The sequence below is a fragment of the Camellia sinensis genome, chromosome 5 (genome assembly GCF_055761805.1).
Source record: "Camellia sinensis isolate YWXY chromosome 5, ASM5576180v1, whole genome shotgun sequence".
NCBI classification, from domain to species: Eukaryota; Viridiplantae; Streptophyta; class Magnoliopsida; order Ericales; family Theaceae; genus Camellia; species Camellia sinensis.
This window is the reverse complement of record NC_138965.1, coordinates 104,651,093-104,668,657: the sequence shown is the minus strand read 5'-3', so window position 1 is coordinate 104,668,657 and position 17,565 is coordinate 104,651,093. Positions and strand designations below refer to the sequence as shown.

The following is a 17,565-nucleotide window of genomic DNA, read 5'->3' as shown; positions in this document are numbered from 1 at the left end:
GTTAGTGAGGGTCGTTTGTTTTCAGAGATAGAATGGAGGGGATTGATAGTGAGGGGATTAATAGTGAGGGGATTGTTAGTGAGAGGATTAATAGTGAGGAATTATTAAATTATTTTTATATAAAATAATAAAACAAATAAAAAAATATAAAAATTAAACATTAATATTTAAAAAAAAAATTCCAATATATAAAAAAAAAAAAATTTTTTTTTAATCCCCTCACTATTTTTCTAATACTATCTCTATCTCCTCACTATGAATCCCCTCCACAAAGGTATTAGTAATACCAAAGTATTAGTAGTACTCTCCCCATCTCTCAAAACAAATAAGGTATTAGTAATACCAAGGTATTAGTTAGTCTCAAAGTATTAGTAGTCCCAAGGCTATCTCTCAAAACAAACACCCCATATACTAGTATCAAGGTATTAGTAATCTTAATCCCTTTGCTATAACCTCAAACAAACGGGGCCTAAGAGAACATCCTGTCGCAAATATTGCTGAGTCTCAGGGACCTTCTAGATTGTGCCACCTCGACTTGGGTATAGGTTAGTTTAACTGAAGAGTGAATTTATCTCCACTAATCGTCATCGGGATCGGGTCTATTTGATAGTGATAACTGACATTAATTTCAACAGCAAAAATTTTAATTATTTTTTTTGAAAAAAAATTATGGCCAACATGGATCTTGTTTAATATTGGCGAGAGAGTTCTAAAATTTTTAATTTTATTAAAAACCAACACATACATCAAAAGTTAAATCATTTTAAAGTTTAAAATATTAAATTAGTCACTAAAGATATTTTGATAATAATGAAATGTATTGGATTTTTTAAGAATCTTTTTATATTTGTTCTTAATGTATGAAAGTTTTATTATGAAGAGGTTTTGACCAAATTCGCCTTTGAAATATTATTGGAACAATGCCACACTGAATAACTTCTTAATAATACCTAGATCCCAAAGTAATAATAATTAGAGCAACACTACAACCTCAAGAAAAAAAATTCAAAATTTATCCAGATTCAAATTGTGTGGATGAGATTCATTCTACGTGACTCACTACACAATTTTTTATCTAGACCGCACACTCATTTCTAGATAACCTTCATGGTTGATAAATTCGAGACAGTATATATACATATCATTAATTGTTACTAATTTTATTCGAAAATTATTTGGTGATTATGGAGCAAATATTTTTACCAATTAAAACAATAATTTTTTAGTACTTTTGCATTATATTTGAGAAATAACATCACATGTGTCATGTAATGAGTAGTGTAAAGTATTACTGCAAAATCACCAAATAACTTCTCATACTTTATTGTTTATTTTTTATTTTTTTTTTGGGTACATCGGAAATGAAAACCAAAACAAACAGACAAAACAAACAAACAAAAAAGAGAGCTAAGAGTCCCTAGAACGGTGTCTGAGATAATTCTGACCAACCATATCCGCAACTAATTGACCTCGGATTTCTTCAGGAGGATCATCCATCACAACCAGCACTTCATTTTGATTTACCCCCATTTTAGCAAGACCATCAGCACTCATATTGCCTCCCTCTTGACATGTTGAATCGAAAAGCCACATCTTCGAATGAGAAACTTGGAATCCTCTACTAAACTTCTCAGAGGTGAAAAAACCTCAACGTTTTCCTTTACCATATCAATAGCATATTGGGAATCTATCTCGATGCTAAGATCCTTATAGTCTTTCTCGGTGCTAACACTTTATTGTTTATGCATAGTCATATAGGTATTAGTGTCATTATCAATGGGTTAATACCCTGGTTGTCAAGAAAATGAAACAAAGGATTGTCAGTGATATATAATGTCTAGTCCTTTTCCTCGTTAATAATATAGAAATTTTGCAATCATACCATTATTTTTTTTAATGATTTGCTGAGTTTCTTCACTTGTAATAGAGATCGGAAGAATTTGAGGATGTGTTTGAATTTTGAATTAATAAAAAAAATTTACTAAGATAATAGAAAAAAACAAGCAAATCAATTTGAAACTTTTTTTTTTCTCACTTTTTTCATTTCTTTTTCTTTTCCTTTACAAATCTACTAAATCTGAGATAATCTTGAATAAAATATCAACTACCAACTATTGTGAAATTATAAATTTCTACCCTTTCTCTAGCTTTTCTCATTGGATTCATTCGATGTCATTTAATAATGTTTACCATTTACTATTTATTTAAGCATTAAAAAAAAAACAAATCTGTGATACAGATTTATTTTGAACATAAGCAAGTAAAAGTGACTAGAAGTAATGTCCAAAGGTGTTTTTCAACTGTCAGAATTGAATACAAATTAGCTACAAAATAATTATGAAATTCCAAATTCCTTTGCTTTCCCTCTATTTCCCATTCGATTCATTCAAAAATCTCTGTAGGCAACTTACGTGTAGGTTCTAATAAGTAAACTTATTATTGAATCGGTCCTATTATAATTAATGACATTTTTCATTAAACACTATTAAAAAATGTCACTAATTGTTAATTTTCAACGATAGTTTAAAAATTGTCACAAAAAATGCCACAAATTATAAGTTTTAGCAATAGTTTAAAAAAATCATCACAAAAAAAGTCACTAATTTGCAGCTTTAAGTGATAATTTGAAAAATTCATCACAGAAAAAAGTCACCAATTGTAAGTTTTAGCTACAGTTTATGAAAACTGTGACAAAAAAGTCACTAATTGTCAATTTTTCGTGACATATGTAAAAAATATCACAAAAAAATTATTTTTAACGACGATTTTATTAGGACTTATTTTCAATATGACTTAATGAAAATTAAGTCAAAATATTAGGATCTATTGATAATTTATTTCCCCCACATACCTTGATAATGATTTTGAATTCATAAGTGTCACCCAAATAATTAAGCTCCTTGTGGGGCCACATAATTAAGAATCTTGTCACACGTCTCTCTCTCTCTCTCTCACACACACATATATATATATATATATATTGATATTGTTAGATGATATTTGAGAAATATTAGCAATTAGGATGATATTGAGAGATGTTGAACATTGTTAGCATCGCGAGAATGTTGTAGAAATTGGGAAATTGATTATTGAGAATGTATTTCATTGCATAGCTTTTGAATTACGTTTTATTAAAGTTATGATCTTGGAAAATCAATTTATGGTTTTGAGAAACCTTCGAACTTGAATTATTTGGGGTAAATATGTTTGGTAAGTTCGGATAGGCGGTGTAATTTGGTATTTGTTAAGTTGGCTTGAGGTCTTTGGTGAATGTAGGGATGGAAGAAAAATCGAAAAAATCAACCAATCCGATTGAACCAGACTGAAACAGCTATATTTGATCTGTTTTTTTAACAAGAATCGATCTGTGCGGTTTTTTTATTTGATTTTTTTTTTCTATTTTTGGTTCAGTATCGGTTCAAGCATCTTGTGCACCGAACTAAACCGAAATCGACCGTTTCAACATATATTGTATTTATAATATATATATATATATATATATATATATATATATATATATATATATATATAAGATAATGATATTAATAAGTATAATAAATTATTAATCTCAATTAATTAACCTTATCATCTCTATAATTTAAGTTAGTAAACTCTTATTATATATAATCTTAATTCTAACTTATTATTCTTGAAACTTTGGTATTTATTATTTTTTTGTATTTTTGTTCATTTAGGAATTTGAAAGTATTTATTAAATAGATAGATTGAATATGTTTGAAGTGGTAGACAAATAACTAATTCAATTATTTTTATATAGATTGGTGACTATATTAAAAAATGGCTCAAGTTTAAAAAGTCATAAACTGATTAAATCGTACCAAATCAAACCCTTTCAATCGGTTCGGTTTGGTGCGGTTTGATAGGAGAAATGGTCTGTATTGGTGCTCAAAACAAGAAAACTGACATTATCAGTTCGGTGAAAAATTTCACCTAAATACTGACCGAACCGAACCGAACCGAACCGAACCGATTACATCCCTAGGTAAAAGTCCAGAAACCGCGCAATAAGTTCCAAATTTTCTTTCGGTTAAGAGCTGGTAAAGTAGCTATTGATAGTACTTGATATGCTTACTTGCAAACACCAGTGTAAGAATTATCTGAGTCGTATTTACTGCCCCGTATTTGTATTTCAAATTCATTGAAATGAAAGTGTTTTTAAAAAGAACATTGCATGTGATTTCAAAGGGATAAAATTCATGGTTTTGGAGCATGGCATGACATTGCATCCATATTATAAGGCAGCTTAAAATATGTACACTTTGTTAAGATCTTCCTACTGGGTTTTGTGTCCACCCCTAGTGGATTTGTATATGAAAAGATGTGGTGATTCCGCCGCAGTGAAGGCGGGTGCATGTTTTGAGAGCGCAAGGTTCTTGTGCTTTATTTGTTATGTTTTGACAAGCCAAGGGCTTAAATGTATGAGTTGTAAACCATTTACTTGTAATCAGGCCTTGGAACTTGTGGCCTGAGGGGCTTTATTTTGTATTTGTTCTATATTATTATTTGTCTTACATGCTATAGATTCATACTTGAGAGGAGATTGAATATATAATTGCATGTGGACTTCTTTTGTAAATCTCTTATATGTTATGAAATACAAATATAAAGACTTGATTAGTAAATGAGGATCAGAGTGTTATGAGTATTTAATTAAGAAGGATCTCACACACTCTCTCTCTCTCTCTCTCTCGCGTAATGGGGATCACCACCGGTGTTCTCACCAACCCTACTTCTATTTATCCTTGTCGGATCTATCACCATTGGAGCATCCCACCATCTCTATAGCCATTAGATTTATTACCGGTGACTTCGAATTTATCACCGACGGCCTTAGATCTATCAGTAATTTGTTACAACCAACGCCAGTAGATTTATCAACAACCGACACATATCTATTTTATTTTTATTTGATCTAGTAATATGTGGCTAGTGTTTTATTAGCTGATATGCTCTGTTTTAAAATGGCAATAAAATTTTGCTCTAGTTTGCTATAACAATATGTAATCTGTCTTTTGTTTGATGACTCTATTTTAAATCAACAATAAAATTTTACTTTGTCAAAATTATCATTTCATTGTTTTAATAAATTTTTTATTCTATATTTTTACTTGTGATGGTAACAATTATAGTGACTATGATGTTTAGTGATAACGATGTGGTATTTCACTATTTAAAACAAAAATTTCACAGTAAAATTTACTATGAATCAGAATAAAATTTTACTATAAAACATAATAAAATTTTACTGTTGACATTAATTTCGAAAGTAAAAATTTTAATTTAAAAAAAAAATAAATTTATGGCCAACATGGATCTTGTTTAATATTGACGAGAGGATTCTAAAAATATTAATTTTATAAAAAACCGACACATATATCAAAAGTTAAATCAATTTCAAGTTTAAAATATTAAATTAGTCACTAAAGATATTTTGAAAATAATGATGTGTGTTGGACTTTTTTAAGAATTATTTTTTTTGATACTTGTCCTTAATACATGAAAGTTTTTGACCAAATTTGCCTTTGAAATATTATTGGAACAATGTTACATTGAATAACTTCTTAATAATACCTGGATCCCAAAGTAATAATAATTAGAGCAACACTACAAACTTCGGAAATTTTTTTTAAAATTTAGCCAAATTCAAATTGTGTGGATGAGATTCATTTTAAGTGTGACTCACAACACAACTTTTCATCTAGACCACACACTCATTTCTAGACAATCTTCATGGTTGATAAATCTGGGACAATATATATACATATTATAGCGATTGTAGTTTAGATCCGACCCGTTGTTGTTTTGGATCTGGGTTTCATTGTCTTATATGGTTGTTCATGTCTTGTTTCCCCTTATTCCTCATTGAATTTGGTTATCAGGGTGTGCTGGTTGCATTTGGAGTAGGTTGGTTGCATGTTTCTAAATCTACTGTTGCCCTGAATTTTGTCTTTACGCTCCAGTGAAGCTTCTTGCGCTCGAGCGGTGTTTGAAAACTCTCAGTATTTTTACAAGTCTGCAAAAATACTAGGAGGGTGAATTCTTCGCTCGAGCGGTCACATTTGTCGTGTCTGGACGCTCGAGCGACACTTCTTGCGCTCAAGCGGACTATCCGAGTTCAACAACTAAAAAAGTCACTTTTGGTCACATCTGGATCACTTTTCTCTCTCTCTTCTCTCTCCTTCCACCATTATTGAGCTCTCAAGCTCTTTCTCCTTGGTTTTCATCTACTTTTATACATCTTTGGCTCCTAGTTCCATATACCAAAACGTTGAGCTCGACGAGGGCTTTCATTTGATTTGAGCTGATCGTGTTTTCGTTAAAGGCTTTCTTCTCTTCATTGCTTGAGGTAGGGATTTTTTTGCTCATTTTTAATACTTCTTCTATAGATAGACATGCGGTATCTTTTATTGCATGAAAATCATGTCCATTATGGACTTCTTTGAAAATCATATAAGGGGGTCTAGGATTTGAATGTTTGGAGTAGAAATTGGAAAATTGATTGTTGTTTGGGTTAATGGAAGGGTGGCTCATCTTGCCTATGTTGAAACAGAGAAAAGACCCTAATTTCATCTTTTGACCTAATGGATTAAAAATGGGTAAAGTTGAATAATGGTTGTGTTTTGATAATTTGAGTTATGTTATTGTGTTATTAGCATAAAGGGTGAATTAATTTTGGTATTAGAATTTAATTGGATAACCATGTTAAGTTAAGTTGAGTTATGGCTTGGAATTCATGGATGTGATTTTATTAAAAAGTGGAAATTGGTTTTTGGAATGAAAAGGACTCGGGCATGTTAACTTGGAAAATAAAAAGGGTTGATTTTGAAAAGAGAAAGAAACCATGGTATATTTTACATGTAGAGATGAACTAGAGGTTGAATTTTGAAATCTTTGAATATTATTATCATGGTTGTTGGTCTTGAGGTCAAATGAGCATTGGATTATCGTATGATGTGTTTTTAAATAATTATGCTTAGAGGTTTTGTCCTTGGTCATCAGTGGAGGATGACATTGTGATGTTGAATAGATTATGTGTATGTAGTATACTTAGAATTATTTGTATTGGTTGAACAAATTTTGTGCATGTAGTACACTTGAATTATGCTTGTTTGTTATGTGATGGTTGGAAATATGCACGCGTTGAGAATAAGAGGTACCATTACCTTCCAGCTAGCGCTTGGAGAATTGGCTGCGCTAAGAATGTGGGGTGCCAGCACCTTCCAGCTAGCGCTTGGAGAACTTGGCAGAGGTACCATTATCTACCAGCGCTGGCGACTGGTGAATTGGCATGGGTATTGGAAAGGTGTATCCTTGGCTTATCGTGCTTGAGACAAGTAGAGCGTTGTTGGGTTTTTCGTTATCATTGTGGTTCCATTTATGTGTATCATGCTCTGAGATGATTATTTTGTTGAGGATGTCAGTATCTTAAATGATTATGTAAGGAGTGTTTTATACATATCGTCATCGTGTTCGTTTGGGATGTTTCTATCTAGAAATTTAAATTTGGAATTGGGTTTAAGTTCGGTAATTGGGGAAAGAGAAATTGGACTTTGTGAATTTGTTTTCAGATACTTGTTATTGTTTGGCGAGTTTAAAACAATGAGGTAACAAGAAGAAAGAAAAGCGAATGGTCCGTGTTGTTGAATAAATCGAATGATCTTGGGAAAAGAATCTATGTAAGTATATCTTCATGTATAAACCGATACTTATGTATATGGTATGACTTAAAACATTCATGATCATAGCTATCTTTATGTTGTTATTGTTTAGGATCATGTTGGGATTCCTATTGGACTTTATATTCATCCCATGTTGCTAATCTTTTTTCAAGTGAATATTGAGAAGTGTTTCAAGATTAAGGAACTTCATTATCTGTTGGCCATGGGGCCTTGTAATTGTTGGCTGAATGCCATTGTTGTAAAAAGGGTTGAATCCCTTTCTCTTTCATGTATTGATGTAAGCTTGCGGGCAATTTATTGTAATTATGTCTTATGTTACATTTGTTATGTATTCGAATGAGAGAACATTTACTTAATTATCTTTATTGATGCATTGAAGTTCCATACGTTATCTCTGGAATTGTATTATAATAAAGGATTTGGTAATATTACCTGAGTAATAAAAAGTGGGGTGCGACACATATCATTAATTATTACTAATTTTATCTGAAAATTATATGGTGAATATGGAGCAAGTATTTTTATTAATTAAAACAATAATGTTTTAGTACTTCTGCATTGTTTTCAAGAAATAACATCACATGTGTCATGTAATGAGTAGTGCAAAGTATTACTTTAAAATGGCCAAATAACTTCTCAAACTTTATTGTTTATGGATAGTCGTATAGGTAATAGTGTCATTATCAATCGGTTAACACCATGATTGCGAAGAAAATGAAACAAAGGATTGCCAATGATATAAAATGTCTAAGTCTTTTTCCTCATTAATAATATAGAAATATTGCAATCATACCATTATTTTTTTAATGATTTGCTGATTTTCTTCACTTGTAATAGAGATTGGAAGAATTTGAGTATGTGTTTGAATTTTGAATTAATAAATTTTTTTACTAAGATAATAGAAAAGATCAAGCGAATCAATTTGAAACTTTTTTTGTCCCTCACTTTTTTCATCTCTTTTTTTTTTTTTTTTCCCTTTACAAATCTACCATATCTGAGATAATCTTGAATAAAATATCAACTACCAACTATTGTGAAATTATAAATTTCTACCCTCTCTGTGGCTTTTCTCATTGGATTCATTAGATGTGATTTAATAATGTTTACCATTTACTATTTATTTAAGTAATAAAAAAAAAAAAATGCCTCATCACCCACTGGGGGTCGGCCCCCAGTGAGGTGGCACTCCATAATTGGACAAAAAAAAAATTTTTTTTTTTTTTTTTTGGGTGTCAGCCAATGGGGGCGCGACACCTCACTGGGGGTGCGACCCCCACTGGAGGTATGCAGCAGTGTTGTAAAAAAAAAATAAATCTGTGGTACACATTTATTTTGAACATAATCAAGTAAAAGTGACTAGAAGTAATGTCCAAAGGTGTTTTCAACTGTCAGAATTGAATACAATATTAGCTACAAAATAATCCTGAGATTCCAAATTCCTTTGATTTCCCTCTGTTCCCATTGGATTCATTTAAAAATATCTCTAAATTAGGTTGGGCCCATATCTTGATAATGGTTTTGAATTCAGAAATGTCACCGAAATAATTAAGCTCCTTGTGGGGACAAGGACAACAATTTGTTTATGTATATGTATATGTATATGCAAGATTTGTTGAGAAGACAGATATTATAATTTGTCCCTTTTCTAGCCACCATATAGCCTCCTAATTGAATTGTGACCAAAATGATGGTGGAATAGACGATGGAGGAGAGAGAATGTGATGGTGAGGTCAGTTATCACTAGCAAATAATGGCTTAAATAATGTGTAATAGGGCATAGAATACTCTTTTGCTTTGCTTAGTTAATTCTTCTTTTAATAAAGAGAGATAGATTTTTTTTCCTTCTTCTTCTTTTTTTTTTTTTTTTTTTTTTTTTTTTTTTTTTTTTTTTTTGAAAAAGGTAAATCTACTTTGCTTAGAAGATGCTGTCACCTCCTTGGGCACTTGTGTATTTGCTATAGGCATCGTCTCAATTGCTTAATCATAGTATAAAAAGCGAGGTAGGAAAAATTGAAAAAAATATGTATTTTAAAATAATATTTTAATTTTTTTAAAAAATAAAATAAAATATATGGTGTAAATTTAAATTTAGTATAGGGTGAGTTGCATTTAGAATAAATTTAGTTAATATATTTTATTTTTGTAATAAGTTTTTAGATACTTTTTGTAATAGGCAAAAATATTCTACAATTAATGAATCCTCTTTACATAGAGATTCTTTTTGTGATTTGATAGATAAAAGTATGAAAGCAAATGTAGTGTAAACATATCATGCATTTCATTAAGTGAATTACATTTCTACCAAAATAATGAGAAGAATCTAAATTTAATAAGGATTAGTTATTATGGAATGAGATTGTACTACTAACACAAGTAACTTAATGATTGTTTGAATTATAAAATGAATCGTAAATATAAATTTCATAAGTTTGATGCTCAATAGTGAGACATGTCAAGTTTAACTAATATTACACGTTTTCTGCGATTTTGTGTATATGATGAAAATTAGTCTTAGGCCTCGTTTGAGAACAGGCTAATTTAGTAATTTTTTGGTTATTTGGTTAAAAAGGTAGGTAAAAAAAATTTGTATGTTTGGGATGACTTTTTGGCTAATTACGAAAAGATGTGCAAAAAGTAGAGAGAAAAGAGAATCTTTGACTTTTTGGTATGGGTTGTTGGCTTTTTGATTAATTTAGTAACTTTTTGCCTAATTGGCTAAAATAGCCTCTGGCCAAACGAGGCCTTAATATCCTAAAAAAATGTAAGTTAAAAAGGCAAATGCACTAAACCCCCTTAAATTAAACTCTTCCAAAGATAAAACGACAAACCTTGCCCAAGATATTATTCCAATGACAGTACATTCATATACTTGCATAGAAACTTGTGATTTATTTATTTATGTATACAATATGCTCAAATTTTTATATAGATGAAAGTTAACAACCATGTACACATTAGTAGGCGCATGTTAGCACCCTTTCATGCTTCAAATAAAAAACTGAGCCAAAGTAGAAAGAAACCAAACTCAAATTATCAGATATAAACATCATAATCACTTTCCACATTTGGACAATGCACTGACCATATGACAATCATACCTGAAAGTTAGTACTGTTGACACGAGGCTTCTAAGCACTAGTACTATATAGCTAATACTACTCCCATAAAAAGGGCTCCTCGTGTCGGAAACCCGTGTCGACTCCAGCCAGCTGCCATGATGAAGCATAGTAAATATACTTATCGCTTGGATCCGTGGCGTCAAGAGAGAGATCAGGTAGATCAAGAAAAGTGTCGTCGTTGTCGTCGTCATCGTTATCTGATGAAAAAGTGGTTGAGGAGCGAGAACTAGGAAGCTTGGCTTGGCTTGGCTCAGCTTCACATGAGAGTGTGGTTGAAGTGGCGGCCGAGGCTGCCGCCACTTGGATGTCCTTGGGTGAGGTGCTGGCAGGGCAGGGGAGTCTATGAGCCAACTCAGGGAAATTGAGATATGCTGACTCACCTTTGATCGCTAAAGCTGCCACATCATGGGCTCGAGCCGCCATTGTAGCCGTTGGGTATGTCCCGAGCCATATTCTTGATTTCTTCATCGGCTCGCGAATTTCACACACCCATTTGCCCCAACTACGCATCCTTACTCCACGATAAGTCGGATGCTTGCTCTCACCCCCATTTTTGTACCTCATCCTATCCTCATTGCCATTTTTCACCTCTTGAAGAACTCTCTTCAAGCCTTTTTTAGCCTTGCTCTCTTCTGGAGCACTCCTTGTAGTTTTTTTGAAACTTGAACAAGAGTTTAAACTATGAGAATTTGACAAAAAAGAGGAGCTTGTGGTGGTGGAAGAGGAGGAGGTAGTGGTGGTGGTGGAAGATGAAGGAAGGCAGTCTAGTTCTTCCATGACAAGAGGTGTTGTGGTAGCTATAGAAAAGAATGGATATATAAAGATTAGAGAGGTGCTCTTGGGCTATTATGATTTTTCCATAATTGGACTTGGATTTAAATAAGAGAAAAGAAAGAAAAAAAAAAACAAGTGCGGTGGGGGACTACACAGTTCAGTTATTTTGTTACCCATCTGGCATGTCAATGATGTACGATTGACATCATCTTTTTAACATTTCCATTTCTTACTCGCCTTAGCATATTCATCTCAGTACATATTCTAACTGTGTATTGATGACTTACCCATTTCCCATGTTTCATGTGTATCCAAGTTTTGGCCTCATTTTGGATCTTTTAACAGTGGTAGGGCATAGGTGTTTGAGAAGTGATTATTTAAATTGATTTTTGATTTTTTATAAAAAAAAATGTATAAAAAAAGTGACATGATTTAGTGTTTTAATTTTTTTAGCTATTTTACCAAAAAGCCAAGACTCCAAACGCGGCCATCTACATAGTATTTTGAGAAGTTGGTAAAAAGTTAGTTTTTTTTTAGTTTTTTTAATCTATTTTGTCTTTTTGTGAGCAAAAAATATGAGAGATGATGTGACTCAAATAGATAAAAAGAAAAAAGTGACTTTTTTTTCTTCTTCCCAAAGCATACTTACATTTCAAAAATCTTACATGCAAAAAAGTTTAAGAGGAATGTCTAAATTTAAAATATGTAGTGTAAATTAAACTTGTGAGGTCATATTTAGAACTAATATGCCCATAGATTTCAAATGTTGAGAAATTTCTCTGGCATTGACGTCCTCAAATTAGTATTATTATTTATTTTTTTTCAAACCATGTATTTGGCATGCAAGCTGGCTGAGGCCCACTGTAGGGTCATCAATGGTGCAATACCCACGTTCATCATGTCGTCAATCGTTACACTTAATTATGATTGATGAAATGTGAAGCACAAATAAAAAATAAAACAAATACTCATAAATATAAAAATTTACGTAATTCATCTTAAAATTAGGCATGCTTTATGACTATTGCAGTTTTATTATGATTAGAGAATTATAAATACAAAAATAGTTGACTCCCTCAATTGGAAATACATAAAATTAGGACAATAAGACACGAATACAAAAATATCAAAATACCCTTCAAAAATTATAAGGATTCATACTACTCCAACAAATCATATAGTCTGTTAGGCAGTGGCGGAGGGAGTGAAGGCTCAAGGGAGTCACGTGCCCCCTTTGGATTTTGGAATTCTTTTTTTTTTTTTAAATTTTGCAAGCGTAAAGAAAATATTTTAAATAAAAAAAATTATAAAAATATTATTAGAGTGAAATGCCAATGACATTTTAAAAATTATAAGAACAATAATAGTTGTTTTAATTGAAAATGAAGAGACTACTATAAACTATATTATCTATGAAATTTTTTGAATGTAACGGTAATGTTATTATTATTGACATGCAAGTATAAGTAATCTCACTATAATGATATGAAATTTATTGAATTGCTAGTTACATTTGACATATGAGGTTCACTCTCTATTTGTTTATGTATTATTAATTGGTGATATCACATATCAATGATGACGTGGTATTACCATTAGATTGAATTTTTAATCAAATTTTGTATAAAAAAATTTATCATTATATAATTTATTTTAAGACTTATATCTATATTTTTTTGTATTGTCCATGATACACTAGTTATAAATAACATTATTTTTCTGATGTTTCTCGAAATTAATCGTAAAAACTCGCGTGAAATATTTTTGTAAAATTTTTCGATATTGTAATTAATAAATGCCTCTCTAATTTAATTTTTTGGCTCCTTCACTATCTACAGGTCACACAAAAAATCCAAATCGCGGATCAATTCCCAGATGTAGCATCTCACCCCACATTGATCATGTATTAAAAAAAGGGTGCTTTTCAGTAAATCCATTAACTGAGAGTGTTATTCCATAAGACCCATAGTGTTTTGTAATATTTCATTAGGTTCACTTCATACTAAAAGACCAAAAAAACCCTCAAACAAACCCGCGCCTATCCTTTCTTTGAATCAAATAACCGTCTCTCTTCCCCTCTCTTCTTGCGGAAAATCACGCACAATATCTCCACCATTCTAAAAATCTAAAGCTGTATTCCATATCGTCTCAACGCCTAGAAGACTTTCATTGTTTCATCGTCGCATTGTCTCATCATCTTCTTCGTCATCCCTACGTCGTCGGTCGCCGAAATCGTGGAATCACCATTGTTGAACATCCGTAAGGTCTATCTTCATCAAAATCACCTTCGACGACAATTTGTGACAATGTAACCGTCGAAATGGGAAAAAAACGTAAGTAAGTTACTCATTCGTGTATGTAAACCCTAAATCTCTTTTTCAACAAACAACATTATGAACTTTCATAAATATTCCCTATTTCTATTGATACAATATATAGGAGTCCATATTGTTCATACCCTAATCTTTAATCTGAACCCCTCAATCATAATCCCTAATTATATTGATTTTTTCACTCAAAAATATTACATTTGCCATTATGTTGTGTTCACAACTGTGAACATTCAAATGGTTTGGAAGAATGTTGGCCAAACCAAATTGTTTATGTTGTTGTTGTTATTGTTGAAAGCTGTGAACATTTACATGGATTGAAAATGTTTGGACAATCAAATTATTTCAGATATTATTGTTGTTATTGTTGAAAGCTGTGAACATTCACATGGATTGAAAATGTTTGGTCAATCATTATTTTGTAATATTGTAGTTATTTTTTTTTTCCTTTTGTGAATATTTGCCTCGTTGGTATTGTTAATTGTTAATGGTAATACAATAACCTGAACCTTCAATTCTTGATTATTTTCCATGAAAGTGGCATGAAATACAGTCCCTGCGAATATTGACACTATCCTTCCCCCCCTCTATCAAATTGTTGTTATTAACTGTAGTGAACATTCACATTTAAAATTCTTTGTGTTAGATGTTGTTGTGATACATAATTATGTTGTGAACATTCATTACATGTGTAAATTAATTAGACACTTTGTGAACATTAACCACTATGTTTAGAGGAAATATATCACTTTTGTTATCCCACATTTGAAATTGTATTTCAATTTTGAGGTTGTATTATAAGATTGGCATTGCATGATTGTAGTAAGAATGTGCATTGTCACAAATTAGAACTGTAAATGTTTACAACATCTTTTTATATGTTTGTGTTAACATCCACGTGTTCTTGAATGTTGTTCATGGTTGTATAAATATACATTGATTTTTACACACTCAAACAATATGCACATTGTGTTTGTGCTGACACAGCCAACATTCACATCCATGCACAAAACTGTGGACATTCACACGCATGCATACAACTGTGAACATTCACATCAATGGTAATGCTGTGAATGTTCACATCTGTTCCATTATGCTAATCACATGAGCCTTGTCTTAATTTTTTTTAATGCTCCATTTTGCAGATATTGCACAGAAAAAAACCTTAAAGAGAAAAAGAGATGAGTACCATGTCAAGGAAGAAAGCGTACAAGCAAATACTAGCAGCAATGTTGACATGCGGCGTGTCAACTACATATCTAACATGACTGGACTAGTGAAATTAATGAAAAACACCAAATTCACATAAGCACAGCTTGGCTGCCTGCGGAAAACACCTTTTTGGCATTTATTAGATGCATTGAGAAATGGTGAGATCGATCTTGACAAATGCATGAAGTACGATGATGTTGTTGTGCATGTCCTACAAATATACAAAGCTTCAAAAGATGCCTTCTACATTGGAGAAAAGAAGATGAACATACACGACAACGATATCAAGTTGATTTTTGATGTGGACTGTGGCTCCAAGCCAATAGACATATCATATGGTGCGAAACCAAAGATTGGAAGGTGCAAAAATGTCAGCCGGTTGACTTCAAAATGGATAAGCACCCTTTTGACCGAGGCATTGAAAGGCAAAAAGAAAGATGACAATGAAGAAGTCGCCCGACTAGTCTGCATGTATGCTTGCCAAAAACTTTTTTTCTCGACAAGCGGTGAGACAATAGGATGGGGCTACTACGCACATATGGTCCCATCGGAAAGCATGCAAGAATATGATTGGGCCAAGCAAATTAGAATAACGTTGACATCCTCCATTTCCCAAAATGAAAAAAAGCTGGCAAAAGTCACCGGCTGTGTCATGTTATTGATGGTAAGTACCCATATTCTCAAATAATAACATTCACATGTCCTTGAGTGTTGTTCATCTATGCCAACTGTGAACATTCACATTTGTACCATTGATGTAAATGTCCATATGCACTTATGTTTCACAGATGTGAATGTTCATATCTGTACAACTGATGTGAATGTTCATATTCACTCATGATATACTGCTGTGAATGTTCACAATAGTGCCACTGTTGTTAATGTTCACATATGTTGACATTACTATGCAAATACTAAATAACATGTCTTTGTTGTTTTGTTGAAGTATTAGTTGTGTGAGCATACAACCATCCTATAATTTCACAAGCCCAATGCCATTCCTCACTGTGTCAAGTGGGATCTGATTGTTTTACAAAAGAAGATAAAATCCACCTCTTTGGTTGATATTGGTTTTAATGAGGTATGACCTTCAACTATTGATCAAAACATTTACATTATGACACCATCCAAATATATACGTTAAGTAACATAACTTTTTAATTTCAGTTTAATGCCGGCGAACTCTTTGCAACCCCAACAGAATTACAAAAGTTTAGGCGTACAACATTGAAGGTGGAGCTCGAAATTTATGAACCAGCCACCACATCTCCCAACCTTTCTAACATCAATGAAGAACAACACAATGACAGCAACTCTCAATTTTCTGGGGATGGAGTTGAACTAAATGATAGTAATGAGAACATTCACATTCCCTTTAGCAGCCCACATGATGAGAGAGCTATTATCATAGTAAACACAAGCCAACCCTACATCATCGATATGATTGTTAAAGAAAATTGTAAGGCTTGGGGTATCATAAGGCAGTGGAAAGCAAATTACAAACATCTTCAATTTTTATGGGAGTTAAGGGCAAGAGTCATAGCTGATCTTGAACATAAATTGTTCAACAATTATCAAGGCCACCAAACATGAATACTGAAATAAAAAAGTGCATGGAGCAGAAGGATGAAGAAATTAAGGGCTTAACGCAGCTGGTCATCGACTTAGAATGTGAGAAAACAATTCTTCAGGACCTTTACGATGATCAGTCAGTCTACATTGTCACATAAGCTGAGGCGCAGAAGCAAACCCCCCCTCCCCCCCCCCAATGCAACACAATCTCAGCTCACCTTCTAGGGTGAAGCGTATCAAGGAGAAAGATCGAAAAGAGTATCGCTTGTCTGACTTCCAGTACCCAGACTTACCTGGCCAAAAATAGCCCTATAAAGTCGACATTGTTGAAGATGTGGACAAACACCCACCAACGAAGCACCCAAAAAAATTATTAACCTTGACTAACAAGTTCAAAGTCTGGAGCATGATGTCCAAACACGACAAGCAAAAGGTCCAGGCTTTACAAAAGAGTGGAGGCGATGAGTAAGTGACTGTACAAACACCTAATGTCAACATTCACATTCCATAATTGTGAATATTGACCACTGTGCTTATTTATTTGATTTGTTCAAAACTGTGCAATGTTAATATTCACATTGGTTTGTTTAAAATGCAAAGGCTGCTTGTGTGGAATGGAGACACGAAGTCTACATACGTGTATTTTGATGACATTGTGAACCTTATCAAGGAGGAATCGATACACAACAATGTATGTCGTTACGAAGATGATTCACTGTTCATGCATATATACACACACACACACACACACACACACACACACACACACAGACACAGACACACATTGTTCACCTACCACAAATAATATAATACGACCCTATGTTTGTGCAGCTCATAGATGCATATGCCGAACTATTA

General features: G+C 32.5%; 1 protein-coding gene across 1 annotated transcript; it reads right to left on the bottom strand.

Moving 5' to 3' along the window:
- Positions 1–10,513: 10,513 nt before the first annotated feature.
- Positions 10,514–11,718, bottom strand: LOC114301096 (ethylene-responsive transcription factor ERF039). Its single transcript, XM_028246010.2, has one exon. It carries the CDS (start codon positions 11,594–11,596, stop codon positions 10,856–10,858), a length of 741 nt encoding a protein of 246 aa, XP_028101811.2. The 5' UTR covers positions 11,597–11,718; the 3' UTR covers positions 10,514–10,855.
- Between the last annotated feature and the right edge of the window lie 5,847 nt (positions 11,719–17,565).